The following is a 25,368-nucleotide window of genomic DNA, read 5'->3' as shown; positions in this document are numbered from 1 at the left end:
CCATAAAACTGAACATAAAGTGACAGAACTTCTAAACAAATTAATCTAAATATAATACAGACAAACACCATCTGCCAACATTTGTTACTAGTACTTTGAAATCATCTCAAGTTGCTCTGTGTGCATATTATATCTTCAGTGTTTTCATATTTATGTTGATAAAATTAATGTTTCTACAGATAATCAGTGTTATAGTTATACACAGATATTGCTTTTCTACACATACACAGAATCATTCTGATAGTATACACAGTCATACCTAGTGCTCACACAAACAATATAGCACACAGGTAAATACTGGCCAACAAATCAAAAATATATGTATTAAATACAGGCTAAGCATCTGACTACATGTATAGTGGCAAAAAAAATTAAGCTAACTTTAAAATGAAAAGAATTTAATTTGAATGTACAAGGACTATTGGTTGCAATGGTAAAACTGTGACCAAAAGAACAAGGAAATTTTACAAATACATTTATCCAATGTACCTTGATAAAAATTTGACCAAATGCTCAGGAAGTACAAATGCAAAAAATGTATTTAAGTTAGTAATTTTGAATGGTCCTCATAAATGTTGAAAATTTGCCTCCAATGTAATTAAAGATAAAAATTTAATTAAATGTATGTTTTTAAGTCTGGTTTAATCAAATGTCCATGATAATTTTTGAGCAAACATATAAACTATCAAAGTTTTGCAAAAATGTGCAATGATAAGGGTTTGTCTAAATGTACAACCAAAGATATAATGGCAAGGATTTGGCCAAACATACAATGATAAGGGTTTTTCTATATGTACAACAAAAGATATTATGTCAAGGATTTGGCCAAACATACAATGATAAGGGTTTGTCTAAATGTACAACCAAAGATATAATGGCAAGGATTTGGCCAAACATACCATGATAAGGGTTTGTCTAAATGTACAACCAAAGATATAATGGCAAGGATTTGGCCAAACATACAATGATAAGGGTTTGTCTAAATGTACAACCAAAGATATAATGGCAAGGATTTGGCCAAACATACAATGATAAGGGTTTGTCTAAATGTACAACCAAAGATATAATGGCAAGGATATGGCCAAACATACAATGATAAGGGTTTGTCTAAATGTACAACCAAAGATATAATGGCAAGGATTTGGCCAAACATACAATGATAAGGGTTTGTCTAAATGTACAAGCAAAGATATAATGGCAAGGATTTGGTCAAACATACCATGATAAGGGTTTGTCTAAATGTACAACCAAAGATATAATGGCAAGGATTTGGCCGAACATACAATGATAAGGGTTTGTCTAAATGCACAAGAAAAGATATAATGGCAAGAATTTGGCCAAAAAGTACAATGGTAAGGGTTTTGCCAAATGTACCATCAAATATATAATGGCAAGGGTTTGGCCAAATGTACAATCAAATGTATAATGGCAAGGATTTGGCCAAATGCACAATGGTGAAGATGTAACCAAATGTACAATCAAATGTATAATGGTTTGGGCTTAGCCAAATGTGTAATGGTAAAGATTTGGCCAAATGTTCAATCAAATATATAATGGTACGGGTTTAGCCAAATGTAAAATGGTAAAGATTTGACTAAAAGTACAATAAAATGTATAATGGCAAGGGTCTTGCCAAATGTACAATGGCAAAGATTTGACTAAATATACAATCAAATGTATAATGGCCAGGGTTTGGCCAAATGTACAATGGCAAAGATTTGACTAAATGTACAATAAAATGTATAATGGTAAGGGTTTGGCCAAATGTACAATGGCAAAGATTTGGCCAAATGTACAATTAAATGTACTATGGTAAGGCTTTGACCAAATGTACAATGGTTAAGATTAGGCCAATATACAATCAAATTAACAATAGTAAGAGTTTGGCCGAATGTACAATGGTTAGGGTTTGAACATATCTAAAGTACAATAGTAAGAGTTTGACCAAAATAAAATGCAATTTAATAACCAATTGTCTAAAGGAACAGTGGTAAAAAATTGTTTATATGAATATTGTTCAGAATTTGATTAATGTAAAATGGTGAGGATGTGACCAAAGGTGCAATGGCTTTAAGACTCGAGTTATATTCAACAGTAAAGATATGGCAAAAACATATACTAAAGAGTTTTGGACGGAACCAAATGCAAATGTTTAACATTTAAATGTCTAAAGGACAAAAGAAAAAACTACAGTTAGGTGTAAGAAATCAAAATGGTTCAATTTAGGCAAATCAAGGAATAAAATGATCCAAAGGTTACCCAAGAATTATATCAGATCTGAACTATGATATTATAATAACAACACAATAATGTTATAATTTATAACAAACCATCAGTGGTAGCATCATATCTCGAGTTTTGAGGTCGTTGAGTTGTCGTTGTTGTTGTAGTTACAAGGGTACCACCAGGGGTCATTGACTTTGATGTCTCAACTGTCCGCCGTGGAGTGTTAGATGTATCTAATGCATCGGTGTATAAAAACTGTAACAAATTTATGGAACATTCATAAGCTATTTCAATGGAAACAGATATGTAGGATTTTCTTAATCAATATCAATATTTCTATTACCCTAAATATCTGAGGCACTTGATATTTATTGTGTTACCTCACCAATTATTTCCTGCCTAAAGTGATGTTAAAAAGATTTCAATACCGGTAATACTCCATTTATTGTTAAATGATTAATTCTTACACATTTCTTCTTCTTTTAAGACAATGGTTGTTAATATAATGGGAGTTGTGTCCTGGTTTTTAAGCCTTTTAATCCAGGTATTGTGAGTTTATGCCCTTCTGGGGTCGAAATCACGTTTCCTTAGTTGCAGGATATAGACACATGAGTATATCAAATTTTAATAAGGTAAGAGCTTTCTTCAATGAATTAAATTTAAACATATAAGACAATATTGCTTTGATCATTATTGAAAAAAAGATGTTACACTTATCAAAAAACTTGCAATTGAATGTTTGGTGCAAAACAATTGTAACTTGACTGAAATTAAGACAGAACTACAACTGTCACACTCCAAGCTCTCAAGTTACAAACCTAGTATTGCTATCATTGTAAGGCTTCAAGTTACAGCAACAAATCATTTAAAGCCAAAAAATGCTTATGTTCTACAACATCCAGAAAGCCATTTCTGGATTGACAATACAGTTATGCCATGTTCAAAGATCATGCTTTATCTTAAACATTAAATTCCAGTAACAGCCAATATTGCTTTTCATTTCTGCAAATCTGTTTTAGCAAGTATTCTTAAAATTGAAAAATATTCAAATGAACGGAAGCAAAGATGGCTAATCATTGACAAAAATAAAATATGAACCAAGATCCTGCTAGAACAAAAAAAAAATAAAAGGATAGGCCTTAGAAGAGCCAGGTCAGCCTGTAACATCTATGCAAGCTGACCAGGTTCCCAGGTTCTAAGTATAATATACAGTAGGTAGCTAAATTTTGGTATTTGACAGTGAAATCATTGAAAATTCAAACAGCGTGTTTAAAATTCAGAACAGGGCAAATCTATTTCTCAAATTTCAGCAGGGTAGAGGTTTAAGGAACCATGCACATGCTTGATATAAAGTCTTGATTCCTCTGAAAAGATGTATAAATATTTGTCAAGCTTTACTCTCCTGTGCTTGTGAAAGAAGATATTATATTGGGAGTGAGAACTAAGGAAATGTTAGATATGTGCATGCATGCAATGTGTGAACACATACATTAGGGAGTCTATAAAATGTCAAACTGCAAACAACCTTTATGCTCAATGCACACGAAGTAGCAGAGATTCTTTCAAAGCAGTTATAATATGTACATTTCACTTTCAATAACTTTTAAATCCATAACACACATTTTTTTTTTCATCTTACCAAACATTTATGGGAAAGTTTTCGAAAGAATTTCCAAACGAGTTCAGTTTTTTTTTTTGGAAGGACTGGATTTAAAAATTACTGAAATTTGTCACAAATACAACAATGACAAGTTTTACAAACACTTCTGAAAAACGGTAATGTATTACACAATGTGTTGTTATTTCTACTTGCTACTGTGCTAGATTTGATCCAATCATTTTGCAGTCTGAACATTTCTAGACTCACCTCATGTATGTAACCAATGGCAACTGAAATTCTCTAATTTGATTGGCTGATTATCTCATACACAGCACTCCGATTGGTGGATATATACAACAGTCTTCAAAATGGATTGGTAACACAATAACCAATATATACACTCCATTACGCTGATATTTACAATCTTCAAATCTGATTGGTTACTTTAGAACCAATCAAAATGTATATATAACACTGGGTTGGTAAACATTGATGAATATCGAAGGATGTAGGACTAAACTAAACCAAAACACAGGCAGCACACAGGTAAATTGTCATTTTAATGTTGTCAACATCATTGAAAACAACCAGGTGGACAAAAGAACTGAAACATAAATAATGGTAAACAGATAGTACAAGAAACATGTATCAGGATAGATAAAAGAAGATAGTATTATTATAAATGAGGCAAAATTGGAGAAACATGTGAACAGAGAGACAAAGAAAATGGGCAACAACAAAAAAAACAAAAAAACCCAAATGTTTGAAAAATTAACCCGAATGCTTGAATTATTAAGACAGAAAATCATATATTTTGATGCAGTTTTTTTTTTCAAAGTACAGACATGCAAAAGAGAACAAAAGAGTATAAAATAAACAGATTTAGATTCAGTTAATTAATATGAATAGATTATGTATATGAAATATTTTTCTTTCATGGGTTTACATCAATATGGTCTACAGCATACAGTTATCTTTGAATATACCTCCATAAAAAAGAGAAATACATCTGAGACAAGGAAACAGAAATGCCAAAAGATTTAAAACCAAATATTGACACATAAAATTGTGTTTATGGAACTCTACACTTAATTCAGAATTGCCTTTGTTTGGTAGATCTAACATAAGCAAAAGGAAAACTATTTTTTGAGTACATGTACAACAAATACTGGACCTCCTATCTACTAAATATACAGTATAAATTGTGTCATATATAAATAACTTCATACTAAACAATTATACAACAAATAGTAAAGGATATCCTACTTGTATATTTATGTACAACAACTACATACATATATATTTATATCTCCTGTCATTTCCTACTTGATAAATTCATGCATTAAATCACATAAAGAAACATTCATAATGATAATAATGCTGAAACTTTGAAATGAAATTTATTACCTTAAGGTTAAAGTTAACACAAACTTTCGAACACTTTCAAAAAATTAAAGATCAGGCCTAAATGTTACTTTCAAACATATTTTGCCTTTAATTTTGAATCCCACCCTGCTGCTGTATGTTGACTGCTTATTTCAGTACAATACATGTACTGATATCGAACATTTAAATGCTAAAAGATATTTTCAAATAAAAGTTTAAATTAAATAATTCTTTTGGAGATAATTTACCTATTCTAACTTATATCTATAGCAATGTTTAATATTTCAATGTTACACATGAATAATAATAGACGGAGGAAGTATTTATATGTTTATAAAAGTAAATATAAATAACCATGCTAATTTAGCAAAATTAGAAGCTATTACTACAATAACATATTTTAGAATAATGCTCCCCACCACCCCAATGCATATTCTAATTATTTCTACCTTTACTGCATAAAGCAGCAGAAATTCTTAGTACCAGATACATGTATATAACTTTGAGAGAGGAATATATGGTCAAAGAAATGCAGCAATAGCACTCTATAGCAATAGTAGTCTAATGTTAATAAAGCTGTAATAATCACTAACCTCCACAGTAACAGATCCAGACACAAATTCACCGACACCTAGTCGGCCCTGTAATGGTATGATCTGACGAGTACTGGGGTTCCTGGCCAGATCCTCACAATATACAACCGCCTCACCTAGGAAGTTGTCTGAAAAATAAAAAAAACATGGTCATACTACTTATCACAACAGTACTAACCACCATATAATCTATAGAGGGGGATTACCTTGACACCCACATATTTTATCGAGGGGGTGGGATGCCTGACCACCACATTATTCTATAGAGGGGAATTTCCAAGACCCTTCATATTTCATAGAACAGGATAATAAATGATGTAGAAATGTTACTTGTTTTAATACAACTTTATACACTATTTTGTATAAATAAAAGTTTGGGGACCTTTCTGTTGAAAATGTGTCAGACTTAAAATGTATACATGTACATGCACAAAGCGTTAACTGGAGTGCAGGTATTAATTACCTGCACTCCAGAGCATGCTTATTGATTGGCTCATTTTTGCTGGGGTTTACTTATTGTGACAGCAGAAAGAAGGGAAGTGATAGAAATATCATATTCAAAATTAATGCTCGTTCATTGGTTACTTTTTTCTGGGGTTTCATATTGTGACAGCAGGGAAAGTGTTTTTATGTTTGATTATGTTACAAATGAGAAAGAAGTTCAAAGAACACCAAAACATTTGGCAATCTGATAAGCTAAAACATTTTTAGATACTCTTTCTATTACATACACAATGTTTTATTGCACCTGTCCTGTGTGCTTTATGTATTATCAAAAACCACACATTTTTCAATCTATACCAATTATTAGGAATAGTTGAAAACCTTGCATGAGGCCATACTGGCAGATATGCAAGTTTCAGATAACATATTACAATAGTAATGTTACATAAAATAATTATCAAGAAAAGTTATCATAAAAGTTTCTTTCTCAATTCTGAAAAGTTATATATAATTTCCGGGAAATGAATGTTTTGAAAGGCTCATTGGATAACATGTGGTGCAAGAGCTGCGATAATTCTAGTGCCAATATGTTATAAAACAATTCATAACTGCAATCTACTCACATAATTTATACATGTATAATGATAACAACATATGTACCATAATGTATGAAGCTGCTGAAGAATGATAATACAAAACAAGAGGGCCATGATGGCCCTGAGGTCGCTCACCTGTATATAGCCCCCCCCCCCCCGGCCCAATTTTTACCCAAGGGCTTTTATTTGTTTATTTGAACAGACTTGGTAAACACCCATAGGAAGTTGTTTCATGCAAAACATCTAAGTTCTAGCTCATTGGGTTTTTTAAAAGAAGATTTTTTTAAGTTTTTACTATACACATATAGTTAAAAACAATGACACCCCTCGGGCAGGGCCAGTTTTGACCCCTGGGCTTTCATTTGAACAAACTTTGTAGATATTTACTTAAAGATGTTTCATGCTTCATATCTAAACTCTAGTTATTTGGGTTTTTTCAAAGAAGATTTTTAAGTTTTTGCTATGTATATAAGGAAAATCAATGACCCCCGGGGCGGGCCAGTTTTGACCCCAGGGCTTTTTTTTGAATAAACTTGGTAGACACCCATTAGAACATGTCTCATGCTAAATATCTTAGCTCTAGCTCTTTGGGTTCTTTAAAAGAAGATTTTATAAGTTTTTACTATATGCATATAAGGAATATCAATGACCCCCTGGGGGCGGGGCCAATTTTGACCCCAGGGCTTTTATTTGAACAAACTTGGTAGACATTCACTAGAAGATGTTTCATGCCAAATATCTAAGCTCTAGCTCTTACGATTCTTTAAAAGAAGATTTTTTAAGTTTTTACTATATGCATATAGGGAAAATCAATGACCCCCCGGGCGGGGCCAATTTTGGACCCCAGGGCTTTTATTTGAACAAACTTGGTAGACATTCACTAGAAGATGTTTCATGCCAAATATCTTAGCTCTAGCTCTTACAGTTCTTTAAAAGAAGATTTTTAAAGTTTTTACTTTATGCATATAGGGAAAATCAATGACCCCCTGGGGCGGGGCCAATTTGGACCCCAGGGCTTTTATTTGAACAAACTTGGTAGACATTCACCAGAAGATGTTTCATGCCAAATATCTAAGCTCTAGCTCTTACAGTTCTTTAAAAGAAGATTTTTTAAGTTTTTACTATATGCATATAGGGAAAATCAATGACACCCTGGGGCGGGGCCAATTTTGACCCCATGGCTTTTATTTGAACAAACTTGGTAGACATTTACTAGAAGATGTTTTATGCCAAATATCTAAGCTCTCGCTCTTACGGTTCTTTAAAAGAAGATTTTTTAAGTTTTTACTATATGCACATAGGGAAAATCAATTACCCCCCAGGGTGGGGCCAATTTTGACCCCAGGGCTTTTATTTGAACAAATTTGGTAGACATTCACTAGAAGATGTTTCATGCCAAATATCTAAGCTCTAGCTCTTTGGGTTCTTTAAAAGAAGATTTTTTAATTTTTTAATTTATGCATATAGGGAAAATCAATGACCCCCTGGGGCGGGGCCAATTTTGACCCCAGGGCTTTTATTTGAACAAACTTGGTAGACATTCACTAGAAGATGTTTCATGCCAAATATCTAAGCTCTAGCTCTTACAGTTCTTTAAAAGAAGATTTTTTAAGTGTTTACTATATGCATATAGGGAAAATCAATGACCCCCTGGGGCGGGGCCAATTTTGACCCCAGGGCTTTTATTTGAACAAACTTGGTAGACATTCACTAGAAGATGTTCCATGCCAAATATCTTAGCTCTAGCTCTTACAGTTCTTTAAAAGAAGATTTTTTTAAGTTTTTACTATATGCATATAGGGAAAATTAATGACCCCCCGGGGCGGGGCCAATTTTGACCCCAGGGCTTTTATTTGAACAAACTTGGTAGACACTCATTAGAAGATGTTTCATGCCAAATATCTAAGCTCTAACTCTTAGGGTTGTTTAAAAGAAGATATTTAAAGATTTTTCTTTCGGTTGCCATGGCAACCAGAGTTCTGCATGGAATTAAATTCTTTGAACAATTTTTAAAGGTGACCACCAAAGGAACATTCCTGTGAAGTTTGGATGAAATTGGCTCAGTGGTTTATGAGGAGATGTCTTTTAAAGCAAAAGTTTACGGACGGACGACGGACGCCGGACGGACGGACGGACGGACGCCGGACGAAAAGCGATCACAAAAGCTCACCCTGTCACTTTGTGACAGGTGAGCTAAAAATTAACTTATCATTTTAGTAAAGGGAAAAATTTATCTCACTGATTTATAATCTTGCCTGATACAATGTAAACTAATAAATAGACCAAGATCAGCGGGTGCATTAGTTTCCTGGGATAAACAGATCTGTAAGGAACTTTAGCTATTTAGAAAAATATCAGAGAATTATGGGAAATATCCTTCCATCTGTGATGTCTGTTAACAAACTTTCCAGATCTTAATTAACAAACAATTCCAATCACCTGTTACAATCATTGGTGAGATAATCTGCTGTCTGGCCTAGCTGAGAGAGAGAGAGAGGATTAATATGAAACCTGCTGACTTTGTGTTATAGATTTGCCCAGCAGTACATTAAAACCTAAGGGAACTTGAATATCAATATACAAAAATTAAACCACAAACAATATAGAGTATTGTCAGATTGCACAAATGTGCCAACTCACAGGTCAAAGGCTCTATATATAAATGTCAAATGTTAACCATTTTTTGATGGCTCAAGCTTACAAGAGAATAATGCTTCAATGTTAACTACAGCAAAAACAATATATTATATACTGTATGTGTAGAAATATTCGCGGGCTTCAAATTTTCGCGATCTTCGCGGTGACATTTGATCCGCGAATTCATGTTTAGCGCGAATATTTCTACACCAATAATTTCTTAATAGTCATATTTTCGCGCTCTTATAGAACAATGTATATCAGCGTGTGATATGCTTTCACACTTTTTATTTAAATATTTACTGAGTAATTGTGTTTTGTTTTCCAAGTTATTCATCATTTAAAATCGTTTATGTTTGATTTTTTTTTGTTTTTTGTTTTTTTTTAATTGTTTGTTCAGAAAAAAAAAAACATGATCTGATCAGATGTCAAGACGTTAATGACGCAAACTGTGAAAAATTATGCACGTTAACGGGCATTCATTTGTTTGCTATAATTTGTCCGCTAGACAATGTTCTTTTTCTGTACAATAGAGTATTGTTTGACACTTGGTATTGAAAATAACTGTGAACTCCCACGATGATAACAGTAATTTTCCTTTTTAACCTGAGTGGTCTACGCGAATTTATGATTTTCGGCAGTCACCTCCGCAAATTCAAAATAGCGCGAATATTTGTATAGACCCCCAAAGTGGACCTTTCCGCGAAAATTTGCTTCCGTGAATTTAAATACACATACAGTATTGGGAAGTCTACTAAAAAATTTTCCTTTCAACTTACATAGCAGATTTTATTTCAATTGTTTTATTAGGGTCCCTAGCATAATTTATGTTTCTTTCCAAATTTCATCACCTATGTTTTATTTCAAGTGTATACCCAAAATGTTTGATTTCAAGTTTAAACTCAGATGTTTGATTGAAAGATGCAACCATTTGTTGAATCATACATGGTTAAAATAGTATTCATACTCAAAGATTCTATATTAAGGAACCTGCTGTTTTTTTTTCCATTCTATGCAAATCAATGTAACAAGTAAAATAACAATTCCTAACAAAACGTTCATGTAATAAATATTTATACCACAATAAAGTGTTCATTTTTTATCTCATAAAATTTCTTGTTTATATAAATGATCAAGTCTCTTTGCATTCTTCTGTACATTTTATAACTTGATAGAAATACTGGAGTTCTGCCAATGCCAACACTTGTAGATAGTCTCTCGATAATACTGCCACAGTCTTTATCTCTCTGCAGAATTTACATTCTTTATACTAAGGGGGAAAAAAGCCTTTTTAATGTTTAAATGCAATAAATGTCAGATCAGGATTTCAATTAAAATAGCTGATGGTTTGAAAGCCAAAACTTTTAAGATAAAAGGAGTTGGGAAAAATAGAAGTAAAAATTAAAACAGTTTCAAAGATAACATGCATTCTGACAGCAGAGGAAGCCATTTTCTAACAGATAATTACATATTTCACAGATTTTGGTAACCTTGATGGACAATTTATATGTGATTTCATTTGGAAACCAAATCTTAGATTTGACATCATAGAGCAGACATTTTTCTGTAGCTCAAACTCAATAAGATATTTTTCAATGCATGTTTATATATTCTAATGTTAGGTATAAATTCACATTAGCACTGTCAAGAAATATATGAAATTTTTCAGTTGTCGTTTCTTTTACTTAGGCACAAGGTTATTTTCAATAATAAACCTTCTGAAAGTTTTGTAAGGAAAATTCTTTCACATAAGAGATGAAAATATTATCAACAGCAATTTAGATTTACATTACTTTCAGTGGAATGCGAATGACTTGTTTTGAGAGAAAAAAACAAGGAAAGAATGACATTTGTATTTATAAGAAAGTTTATTTTTGCATGATATTTGCATTTATAAGAATGTTTATCTTTGCATGACATTTGCATTTATAAGAATGTTTATCTTTGCATGACATTTGCATTTATAATTGTGTATCTTTGCATGACATTTGTATTTATAAGAATGTGTATCTTTGCATGACATTTGCATTTATAAGAATGTTTATCTTTGCATGACATTTACATTTATAAGAATGTGTATCTTTGCATGACATTTGTATTTATAAGAATGTGTATTTTTGCATGACATTTGTATTTATAAGAATATGTATTTTTGCATGACATTTACATTTATAAGAATGTGTTTTTTTGCATGACATTTGTATTTATAAGAATGTGTATTTTTGCATGACATTTGTATTTTTAAGAATATGTATTTTTGCATGCTTATTTAGAAGTTGAAAGATGAGTGCAGCGTTTGTCCCAATTTAAGTGTGGCCATATAATTAAGTCGGCAATGCAGTAAACTTAATTAAACACTATTTGTCAAAAATGATGACTATTTAGGCAAAAACACAAAATTTTCATCCTAAAATTATCTTTGGGAGCAAGCCACTGGTCATCACATGCCCCATCAGTCTCAGATAATTGAGTCCTTTACTTTAAAATTAGCTAAGCTATAAGCAACTTAGATCTTCTATAAGGACTTAATTAATGTAAAAGACTTCAAGATTAATTTAATAATCTGTTTATAAAAGTCTGTGTATAATCATCAAAATAATTTTGATATTGTAATGAGATATTTATATCTATAAGGTATTTATTACAATTCTTCATGGTAAGTATTACAGTATATTTTAACCTTGAAGCTTTAGTCTGATCACGCCTCTCAAGATCTATATCCTTGTCTACAATTTGTCAAGGTAAGAGAACAGAAGGTGGTCCATATCTTTATGATTGCATGTAAAATGTTTACAATTTTGAAGCTATTACGTCAATAAGTTACAGTTAGACAGCCAAGGGAGATAAGTGATTATCATCCTAATATCTCACCTTGTGAAAACAGCCCTGAGGAATATTTCTTCTATCAGAACTCATTATCAGCAAAGGTAAATTCATGTGAAAGATTTCTCAACAACAGACTGTACAGAGTGAGTGTGTAGGGATCTATATAACTAACCTATACCTCACATTGATTCACACTTGACAAGAAATAATAAACAACAAAAAACAATTTATGGCTATGAAAATACCACATCCCAGAAAATGTTTGTTGTTGGATCTCACACAGTTTCTGATCTTTATCACAATAAAATAACAATTACAACCAACTTACAATAGTGCAAAGAGGAATAACTTATCCCTGTACAAAAGCTAGAATAAGTACAAAACAGTATTTACCTTGTAAGATGTACAAGAAATTGATTTAGTCAGGAATATGATTAATGTGTTTGTAAAGGGTTAATTAATGCTTACTTCTACAACAGCATTTGAGCCATATTTTACCAGTAAAAAACTTATGATATTACTAGGGTCCAAGGCTATAAAGATTTCTTTGCTCATACTCAAATCTTCAGCATATGATTGGTCAGACACCAGCTCTGAATGTACACTGACCAATGAAAATGCTGAGATTTGAGACTGAACCCAGCAAAAGATTTATAACCTTGAGGCCAGGACTCTTGGATATTCTACTATCTACCCTTGCAACATGAAAAATCTTAAATGGACTTGTCCATCTTTTGATCTGCACAAGACTATGAATTGAGCCATGTCACGACAAAACCAACATAGTGCGTTTGCGACCAGCATGGATCCAGACCAGCCTGTGCATCCGCGCAGTCTGATCAGGATCCATGCTGTTCGCTATCAGTTTCTCTACTTGTAATAGGGTTGGTAAGCGAACAGCATAGATCCTGATCAGACTGCAAGGATGTGCAGGCTGGTCTGGATCCATGCTGGTCGCAAACCCATTATGTTGGTTTTGTCGTGACGTGGCTGAATTATTTTTAAGGAATATTTCAAAATATGAACAGTCTGAACAGTGACCATGATGAGACAGCACCAGTTGTGCTAGCTGATCTCAGTGTCTACTGTTCACATGTATAAACATGGCCGCAGGCAAAGGTTAAATAGCTTATTTCAAACAATAAACACACTTCAGATTACTTGAATATAACCTCTTTTATTTGAATTTAAACTCTATCAAACATTGGCAGAGAATAATCTAAATTGCAGTTGGTATTCAAAATATCTTAGATATAACTGTTTATGATCATATTCAATAACAAATTCACAAGAATACTTTGATCAACACATTTTTTTAAAGCAATACTTTTTATATCAATAACGTTTACCAAACCAATGATACCTTACCGATAATATCTCTTTTCCTTTTTTTTTACCAATTAAAAGGATTTTAGGTATGAATGCATCAGAGTATCATTTTAAGATAATATAAATTGTAATAACAACATTTTCTAGAAAATAATATTTATCCTCATCATGCATAAACCTATAATGGGATTGATTTGCATGGACCAGACCAGTCTGTGCATCGCAGTTGATCAGGATCAACTGTTCGCAATCATTTCCTAATAGGGTGAGGATAATGAAATCGACTGGGAATCACAAATGCATTTAAAAGATCCTATATGGATTGATTTAATAACAGAGAAAACTAGAGTTTACGAAAATCTCTTAAAAGGTAAATCAATTTAAAAGTCTTTAAGAGAAACTGGTTTTTTAAATAATTTGAAGAACTGTAAATGATTATTTCATGATATTACAGTTTTGAGATGGGGGCTCCCTATTTTTGGTTTACAGATGTTTTTGTTTTGATGGTACACTAGAGTTTTCCTGTTCATGGTATAAATTGGTTTCCCTGTTTATGGTATACAACAGTTTCCCTGTTTATGGTGAACATGGGTTTTCTTTCCTGTTTCCTGTTATTTGAATAACAATAAATTTAACAAACATCAAATTGTATTCTTTTGTTAAGAAATATTTTGTGGTAAAATTCTTACTGTAATCTATTAATCTGATAAATGAAATTGAAATGTAGGGATCTATGCATTCAGTGAGGTAAAAAAAAAATCTTGTCTGAATACAGAGTATAGTTCTAATGTTCAATATTAGTTCTGATATCTACATGAACTTATAATATAACTATTACTCATTCAATAAAATTACTGCACAGAACCAGAAAAATATACAATTTGTAAGTGTGCCAAACTTGTATGATGTTTATATAGCACTATCTGCAGCTATATCCAACCTGTCTATCTTAACTCTAACTATATCAATGATGCTTACATAACAATCTCTACATCAGTCAAGAAATGAATGCAGATTTTAATGTGTGCAGATATGTTGAGGAAAAACTTAACTTTTAAAAAACTCACAACATTTAGACAACTTATGTGCAATAATGATATCTATAACAGTAGTTCTTAATTCAAAAGCTGAAAAACTATCTGACTAAAAATCAAGTGCAAGATAAGAGGTTTTACATAAATGAAAAATTATAAACTTCATTTACATATAAAACAGTACAAAAGATGGGGCTCTGGTGTGAACACATAATGTGCTTGCAAAAGCCAATAATGGTGTTTTCAAGGCTAATTTTACACTTTTCAAGACTTATTTTACACTAATTAGTGATTACACTATAACAAGTTTGATGCCCTGAACTTATTCTTAAAGCTATACTGAACAAAAAACAATTTTCCTTAAATCTTTAAGGTTATTTGTCTATTTAATTAGGTTTCCGAGCAGGATTCATACTACTTCAGTCAATCAATTTATCTTCTGGGTTACATATGCATTCAGTACAATATTGAATTTACTGAATGTTCTTATTCAGTACAATATGGAATTTACTGAATGTTCTTATTCAGTTTAATATTGAATTTACTCACCATACTTATTTGGTACAATATTAAATTTACTCATTATTCGTATTCAATAAAATACTAAATTTAATCATCGTTCTTAATCAGTACAATAATGAATTTACTCACCGTTCTGAGGGCGACTCTTGTCAAGAACTTCAAATCTAATCTCTTGAGTGTCTCTGCTCACATCACTGCAATCAGAAAACACATTACACTGTATTTGTCTAGACTTAAATCAAACAAGACACTCAGTGTGTAAGCCATCTGTTCTCATATATAAGAAAATAATCTTTAACTAAACATCTGTTTTAATCCCCAGTCTATAAACTTTGATAAATATCTGATGTGTGACATTTCAATTTATTCATGAATCTCACTCTTAAACCTCTGCATGTAACCTTGACCTTGGCCAGAGGGGACTGAATGTTGAACATTTCTGCCAAGATAACATATCAATGCATTCACTAAGGACAAGTTTCACTATGGACTCCAGGATCTTAAAGTGTGACCTTGACCTTTGACCTAGAGTCCTGTGTGCAACACTACATCTCATTATGGTAAACATTTCTGTCAAGTAATACTAATATCTCTTCGTGCAAGTTAAAGATAAGCTCTGTACAAAATCATTAAACTTAATCATCTCTGGTGACCTTGACTTTGCATATATTGACTGCATTACACTGGCTATACTCAGTTTCATGATCGTAAACATATCTGATATAATCCTTCAATTCAAGACTACAGAATTGTCCATACACACATTTTCATACTTTTTAACTGACCTTTGATCTCTGTGTGACCTAGACCTTAGCCAAGGGGGCCTCAATTTTATGCTCCTCCACACTATGTCTCATACTGGTGATCATTTTAGCAATAGTATATTAAATCCCTCATAGCATGTAGATGTTTTGCAAAGGACACTTTTTCAAACAAATAAAAACAAGAGCTTTATTTGATTATCTATACCTATTACCTAAGTATCAATTACAATTCCAGCGAATAAAAAAAATATAACAAATCACCAATTATAAAAGAGAACTAATCATGTTTTTTTATATTTCTTTATCAGATGAACAACAGATGGTATCAAATGCAACAATCATTTCCTGGCAATAAACAGACAAGTGTTATACAATATGTACTAAGTTTCCAGTGTCCACACTAATTACCCTCTGATATAATTGTCTACTACATAAATCATTGACTGACAGGATGATCTCCACTGGGTGTTGAAGTCTATACTACAGGTGTTATACATTTTCTAATGCTATATTCATCTATATTCAGTCCACATTTTCTATAGGAAATAATATTCCTTGGAAAGATAATAGAAAAGATCACTGATAGAATAGTCAGAGTACCAGTAGTCTTTGTTAATTCAACATTTTTCTTAAGTACAATGTGTAATATAGTGGGATATTGATCATATAAAGAAAAAGTTTGGAAAGATTTTTCACTTATAATATTGTCCCTTTGACATTTAATGTCCTTCACATAATATGAAACAATTAAACAAGATTTCTTATTTTTAGTTTTCTTTTTACATTTCAGGAGAAGTAGTTCATAAGGAGGACACAAACTTTGGGACCAAGTTTTCTTGGATTCAAATCCTACCAAAGACAAAGCAAGAAATTCCCTACATAACTTCACTACATGACTCCACTGTATAACTTCAAGGCATGACTTCACTACATGGCTTTACTAAATCACTTAACTACATGACTCCACTTGATAACTTCACTGTATGACTTCACTGCATAATTTCACTTCATAACTTCACTACATAACTACACAACATAATTATACTACATAAATTCACCACATGTCTTCACTACATAAGTTAAATTGATAACTTATTACAATAACTTCACTGAATAACTTAAATACTTCACTACTTAACTTGATAACTTTACCCATCACTTCACTACATAACTTTAATATATTACTTAATTATCTAACTTCACTACAGTTCTACATGATTTTACTCCACAACTCCACAAAAAAGCTTCACTACATGAGTTCACTGAATAACTCTACAACATAGCTTCACTACATGAGTTTACTATATTAACTTCACTTCATGACTTTACTACATGAGTTTACTATATTAACTTCACTTCATGACTTTACTACATGAGTTTACTATATAACTTCACTTCATGACTTTACTACATGAGTTACTATAAAACTTCACTTTATGACTTCACTACATGAGTTTACCATATAACTTTACTTCATAACTTTACTACATGAGTTTACTATGTAACTTCACTTCATGACTTTACTACATGAGTTACTATAAAACTTCACTTTATGACTTCACTACATGAGTTTACCATATATCTTTACTTCAAAGCTTCACTACATGAGTTTACTATATAACTTTACTTCATAACTTTACTACATGAGTTTACTATATAACTTCACTTCATGACTTTACTACATGAGAATATATAACTTTACGACTTTACTACATGAGTTAACTATATAACTTCACTTCATGACTTTACTACATGAGTTTAACATACAACTTCATGACTTTACTACTGAGTTTACTATATAACTTCAGTTCATGACATTACTAAATGAGTTTACTATATAACTTCACTTCATGGCTTTACTACATGAGTTTACTATATAACTTCACTTCATAACTTTACTACATGAGTTTACTATATAACTTTACGACTTTACTACATGAGTTAACTATATAACTTCACGTCATGACTTTACTACATGAGTTTACCATATAACTTCATGACTTTACTACATGAGTTTACTATATAACTTCACTTCATGACATTACTACATGAGTTTACTATATAACTTCACTTCATGGTTTTACTACATGAGTTTACTATATAACTTTACGACTTTACTACATGAGTTAACTATATAACTTCACGTCATGACTTTACTACATGAGTTTACCATATAACTTCATGACTTTACTACATGAGTTTACTATATAACTTCAATTCATGACATTACTACATGAGTTTACTATATAACTTCACTTCATGGTTTTACTACATGAGTTTACTATATAACTTCACTACATGACTTTACTATATATCTTCACCTAAGTTGGGCATGAACCAATATATAACTACTCAGACTTACAAGTAGAATTGCTCATCCCAGAAAGGGTTGTATGTACTCTTCACTACATTAGTAATCTCCGTCTGCTGGGGCGTGTCTACACTCATAACACAGTATGGATCAACAGCACCTGTCAAACACAAATATAACATCACAGTAGGTTTCTAAATGTATGCTATATACAGTTAAGTATGTAACAAGTTATTTTTGTTATTCCTGCATGTAACTAGTATATTCATATTCAATGAAAATGTCATGTACCTAACAAATGTTCATCCTGCCCGTGACATAAAAGGTTTGGTTATTTTTACATTCAGATAAACCGTAATAACATGTAGGAAATAAACATGTCTAAAACAGATATCAATAGTCAAATATACAAAATTCTTATTATCAGAAGTGGCATAGTGATAATTCTTTTTTTCTGTGAAGTTTTTAAAGAGAAGTTTATCCTAATTTATTATAGACTGTGTTGGAAGCTATCACCTTATTGAAACACCCTCAAATCCATTCCTGGAACCAACCAGTACTAAGGAATCAGTGTAAAGTTTCTTGCTCATGGAAATAACAGCTTGCTACTGACTGGGTTTGAACCCAAACAGCCTATATAAAAGTGTATAAAATGCCTTCAAATGCAATAGTATCTCACAGATTATATGATATCAATTATTAAAAAGATTCATATGCATATTTATAAATTTTTCACCGTAATGCCTACAAGAAGAACAAGATTTTTTATAAATATTTATAAAAATTTTAAGATAACAATAAAAGGTAAAGGTAAAGGTCTTGTTTATTAAAGTGTCACCGCTACTGAAAGGGCCAGCCATTTCTGACTTATAAAGACATCTTTTGCTTGCAAACCATGTACCTCCCAACTCCTACCACTATGCCAGGTGCCAGGTGGATAGAAATCGGTAACCATTCAATATGTATTACCTGCATTCTGTTTAAGTCCACTAGCTTTGATGACCTTCACAAAAAGGCGTTTATCACCCGGACCTTTAGGCTGCATGGGTCTCTGGGGGATCTTGGTTGGAGTCTGTAGAGTTGGCACATGGAACTGAAAGATTTACATTATCTTCACATTTAATAACTAATATAGTAGTTTATAAAAAAAATTTGATGCAGGCGTGTAATAATGCCACATAATAAAAATGATATTACACTAGTGAAGTAACAGTTTCACATGACGTCACTTGCGTTATATATATACATAGCGTTAAATCATGCTAATGTTAGCTTTACACTGAAGGCTTGTCAATGAAAAATGACTCTTTTTTACTGTAAACTGTTGTTATTTTGAATATGTGATAAACAGAATATCATATTTGTATAGATTCAATACTTAATTTATTGAACCTAATGAATTGAACTCGCCAGAAGCTAGCATAATATGATTTTATTCAACTTGTTCAATAAATTTATTCATTCAATATTCTCTATATATTGTGGCCCATATGAAGTGCACAAGTGCATGTGGTAATAAAATTATTACAAAACATATCATCAGCAGACTATTATAAATGCCACAATAAAAACATATTCACAAACAATCGTTATTGAAATATATCACTGATTCCTTACTTCAAATCTGTTAAAAAATAACAAATTTCAACATTTGTGCATTTTGAATGATATGGGTAAAATCTATGTTGTTTGTGCTCTCTGGTTTGGGATAAGATTCTTGTACATATCATTAGGCTTCAATTAACTACATATGTATCATTAATTAAGGATATATATATAAGTTCATTTCTAACATTTGAACAGAGCCAATGTTAACTGAAAGCAAGTGAGGACTTTCTTTAATCATTCTAGCACACAGCTTTACAACTGTAATCATCATTATATATTTTTACAAGTTTTTTCTTCTTCTCAATTTAACTAAAGAAAATCAAACCCTGTCATAAATATTAACTACATGACCCTGTACCTCCTAGATAACATTTCATTGTTGTGTTTTGTAAACATTAAAATTAAGTGTCTGATACAAGATATGTGATTACACTACAAGCAACATAACACTTTAAACAACATCTAATTTGAAGAGAATAATAAACAAAACCACCTGTTCCATTCTAAACTTGTAACATTTTATGTTGTGCTACAATTCTATCAACAAGTAAATGAGCAATTTCAGAATATATTTCCAGTTGTATCAACATCTTCGATACTTCATTATATGCAGTCAATTCACAAGTATAACAGGATTTTAAGATACTGATACTTATATAAATCTGATGATTACACAACAAGCACTGATAATGGTACAATATTCAAAAATCAATGCTGTAAAATTTAATTTCACAACAACAATTTTTCATAGCCTTTTATCAAAACAATTGGTTCAAAAGAGCTCTGTTTTTTGTCAACAAAATTAACACCTTGTTTCACAAAACATCAGCTTGAACATAAAAATGCAGAGCTCTTGTTTAAGTCAGGTGACCATTTGTAAGTAATATAACTGTAACTTGGTAAACATTTAGCATACAACGCAGCTGAAAAACATCATGACAACTTGCTGATTTTTTTTTTCAAGAAAATGTCAGATCCTTAAAAAAAAAATATGTTGGCTGACTTAAGACAATCTGATGCTGAATTCAGTAACAAAATGAGCCACGTCATGACAAAACCAACATAGTGCGTTTGCGACCAGCATGGATTCAGACCAGGATTCATGCTGTTCGCTATCAGTTTCTCAACTTGCTATAGGGTTTGTAAGCGAACAGTGTGGATCCAGATCCGACTGCGCAGATGCGCAGGCTGGTCTGAATCAATGCTGGTCGCAAACGCACTATGCTGGTTTTGTCATGACTCAGCTCAAATGTATTTTATAAAACACAAAAGTGTGAATAGCAAGTTCTTACAGCACTTGTCTGAGTCTGTGGAACTTCCTTCGCCTCAAATACTTCTGCCTGCCCTTGTTGTTGGGCGTGTCTTGGAGATTGGGGGGCGGAGCCAGGGTGCTGTAAGTTCTCTGATGACCTGGCCATCTCATTGGAGCGTTGACGCTGTATTGGAATTGTGTCACGCCCCACTGGTTGATTGATCCAGTCGGACAGGTTAAACGTTGTGCTGGTAAGACATATCGTGTTTCTGACGACTTCCTGAACAACTCCTACGTCTACCATGTCACTTGGATCCTATATATGAAACAAATTATTACAACTTAGTTATTTCTTTCAAAATTTCAATGTACACTAAATACACAATTCATTTATTTCTGCCAAATTAATTTGTCATATTAAGGTTAAATATTCATTTTAAGAGTGACCTTTTAATTGTTTTTCTATTAATTAGTGCATGTGAATTAATTTTCTATTCTAATCAATTTGCAAAAATAACTGCCTGATAAATTCTATATTACTTGCTTGAAAAAGTGGAAGGTAACAAATTAAAAGATCTATGTGAAACAACTCTACAAGTACATAGATAATCTTAGAGATAACAAAAGCTTCCTGGGGAAAAATGTATCATAATAAAATGAGCCGCGTCATGACAAAACCAACATAATGGGTTTGCGACCAGCATGGATCCAGACCAGTCTGCGTATCCGCACAGTCTGTTCAGGATCCATGCTGTTCGCTTACAAACCTTATAGCAAGTACAGAAACTGATAGCGAACAGCATGGATCCTGATCAGACTGTGCGGATGCGCAGACTGGTCTGGATCCATACTGGTCGCAAATGCACTATGTTGGTTTTGTCATGATGTGTCTCAATTAAACAATCCTTGGTCAATAGACTTAATATTCTTTCTAATTATGCCTGTTTATACAATGTTAGTACTGATTATTTCAGCTTATGATTCTTGAACATGGTATCTTTTATAGCATACAATATAGGTTTTTTGTTGACGATTTTCCAATAGGTTTTTGGTTGACTATTTTCCAATAAGTATCTTTTATAGCATACAATATAGGTTTTTTGTTGACAATTATTTTCCAATAGGTTTTTGGTTGACTATTTTCCAATAGGTATATTTTATAGCATGTATACAATATAGGTTTTATTTGGTTGACTATTTTCCAACAGGCTTTTGGTGGACTATTTAAGAATAGGTATCTTTTATAACTTACAATATAGGTTTTATTTGGTTGACTATTTTGCAATAGGTTTTTGGTTGACTTTTTTCCAATAGGTATCTTTTATAGCAAGAATATAGATTTTTTTTAAAAAGGTTTTTGGTTGTCTATTTTCCAATAGGTATCTTTTATAGCATACAATATACATGTAGGTTTTATTTGGTTGACTATTTTCCAATAGGTTTTTGGTTGACTTTTTTCCAATAGGTATCTTTTATAGCAAGAATATAGATTTTTTTTAAATAGGTTTTTGGTTGACTATTTTCCAATAGGTATCTTTTATAGCATACAATATAGGTTTTATTTGGTTGACTTTTTTCCAATAGGTTTTTGTTTGACTATTTTGCAAAAGGGTTTTGCTTGACTATTTTACAACAGGTTTCTGGTTGACTATTTTACAATAGGGTTTTGCTTGACTATTTTACAACAGGTTTGTGGTTGACTATTTTACAATAGGGTTTTGCTTGACTATTTTACAATAGGTTTTGGTTTGACTATTTTACAATAAGTGTTTGCTCATTTTTTTTTATACAAGTCAATGTATGTAATTAGAAAATGATATTTCTTTGTTTAACAGAATTTACCCAATTATGTTTCCGTACATTGGCAACATTTGTGACAAACAAGAAATATAGGTCATACATGTATATCATCCATCAAATATTGGATATTTTTTAATGAGAAAACAACTGCTCATTAATCAATCATTAATCTATTATATCAAAGGCCTTTTTCATTAGTGTTCAATCCCAAATGGTTATTACATAGCTTCAAGTAAACAAATTGACTTTTTAACATAAATTTCCTGTATTTTGTTAAGATTATAAAGACAAAGAGTTATGAAGGCTTAACAAAGACTGATAAAAAAGGGAAAATTTTTCTTTTGCTGTGTTTCAGGGCAATGGTAAGACCATAATTATGGCAGATATTGGGAGTCTCATGGTGCCTCTACATGCATTATTTCAGGAAAAATGGTAGAACCAGTAATCTAATATAACCTAGCTTGAGAGTTTAGTTTCATGAAATGTATAAATTCTAATTCTTTTGTTGGACTTTAACCCATAATATGGAGGTATAACAGATCTGAACCACACCACTGTACAGAAGTCTGTATGACAAATGTTTGGTTTAAACATAATTACGGTATTTTATATTATATATATATATATTTATTTTAATCAAGTTAAAATGCTATACAACATACAGAACATTAATACAATTGCATGATAAAGTGGTTTGATTTTTACTGAAAGCTAAAAGCGTATTCTAATAGTCTCCATAACTATAGACTTAACTATTTTTTTTTGAGGGAGGGGGTGTGGGGGTTGGATTTTACTTAGTACCAACACAGATTATAAAGATGTCTGACTAGCATGTTTTATGGTTCTATATACAGTTATAAGCTTATATAACCTGAGCCACTAGGCAAGAGTTATATTATTAACAACCATTTATACCTGACCATATAACATGCCATGTATTTTGACCAATTTATGATACAGCAGGATTTCTTTGCTTTAAGAAAAGAGGAAAATTTATTTATAAATTGATAGCAGGCACTTATAAAGATTATATATGAGCCGCATCACGACAAAACCAACATAGTGCGCTTGCGACCAGCATGGATCCAGACCAGCCTGCGCATCTGCGCAGCGCAGTCTGATCAGGATCCATGCTGGTCGCAAACCCATTATGTTGGTTTTGTCATGGCATGGCTCATATATATATATGTCATGTTTATATCCAATGAAAAATGATGTTACAAAGTGCAGGATACAAACAGTGTCTATAAATTAAGTACTACGAGAGTATATTACCATATAAGGATTAACTGGTTTGCCTTGAACTTTAATGTCAGGTCGTCCACTGAAGCCAATCTCTGCCATCATGTCATTGCCTTGCCGGAAACAACGAATACGTAACTGAAATGAAAATATTCCTTACACTGAAATTATATGTTTGATTGAAACTTTCACATTAACGTATGACTGATACTTTCACATTTATGTATGATTGTGATTTTTCACATTTACAAATGATTGAGACTTTCACATTTACGTATGATTGAGACCTTCACATTTACAATATTATAAGTCCATTTGATCTCCATAATAACTGTGTAACATGACATTTCCATGTCACACTTTAGTTTCACTTCACTTCTAAAATTCAAACTTGTTAATCCAAATCTATAACGAGGTTGTTAACAGTCCTTGTACCTACTTTTGTAACAAATTTTTCCTCTGCTTACCGGACATACAACTTAATTTTAGTCCAGGGATCGCAGTGCAAGTTCTTGTAAAAATTCTTGTGAACATAACATTATTGACTCCAACACACACTTGGTGTGATGATTCTGAATATAAAACACCTATGTATTGTACAGTATGGTCAAGTATTTATTTAACATGGATGTTAAGAATGGCAGTTGTTCAAGGCATAATTGTTAATTAGTTACTGTTTGTAGTAATAACATTGTTCTATGATAGATGACATACACACTCACAGTGTTTATATTGTAGGACTATAGCATCTCTGTGATAATGAAACTAATCTTCACTTACATAACACTCATTGTTACATATCATTCTTGTAGCAAATCCGTTTTTCATGAAGGTGACCTGATGCCACCATGTTTTTTTTTCAGTATCAAGACGTGGCTTTAATATGGACATTTTAGTGACTAGACATGAACATTTCATTGTCATGTTTTCCAATAGTAATAGTACACAAGAAACATGGTATTGTTTAACTTAAAACCAACATACTGTAGCTCACACTTATTCATACAAAATTACACCTTTAATATGTGGTGTGTCAGACATAGATTCAAGTTGTGTGTTAAAAATATTACTTTCCATGTTATTCAAGAAAATGAGAACAACAGTTACTGTGATAATATCAGTCTTAAGTAAAATTTTATATTTGATATATCAATAGCACTGCAGTGAAAAGCACAGCACTTGTGCAATGTTCGTCATA

At 32.0% G+C, this 25,368-nt stretch overlaps 1 protein-coding gene across 1 annotated transcript in view; it reads right to left on the bottom strand.

Moving 5' to 3' along the window:
• The window catches only part of LOC132757953 (uncharacterized), an 82,372-nt gene that overhangs the window by 16,943 nt on the left and 40,061 nt on the right, over positions 1–25,368 (bottom strand). The window contains exons 4-10 of the mRNA XM_060749453.1: positions 24,204–24,308; positions 21,169–21,444; positions 19,238–19,361; positions 18,320–18,428; positions 15,323–15,387; positions 5,806–5,933; positions 2,331–2,481 (exon numbers count right to left, since the gene is read on the bottom strand). Of these exons, the coding sequence (XP_060605436.1) occupies positions 2,331–2,481; positions 5,806–5,933; positions 15,323–15,387; positions 18,320–18,428; positions 19,238–19,361; positions 21,169–21,444; positions 24,204–24,308 (958 nt within the window). The remainder of the gene's footprint in view (positions 1–2,330; positions 2,482–5,805; positions 5,934–15,322; positions 15,388–18,319; positions 18,429–19,237; positions 19,362–21,168; positions 21,445–24,203; positions 24,309–25,368) is intronic.

This window comes from Ruditapes philippinarum, unplaced genomic scaffold (assembly GCF_026571515.1).
Source record: "Ruditapes philippinarum isolate M1 unplaced genomic scaffold, ASM2657151v2 ctg6762_1_1_1_1, whole genome shotgun sequence".
Lineage (NCBI taxonomy): Eukaryota > Metazoa > Mollusca > Bivalvia > Venerida > Veneridae > Ruditapes > Ruditapes philippinarum.
This window is presented reverse-complemented; position numbering and strand designations above follow the sequence as displayed.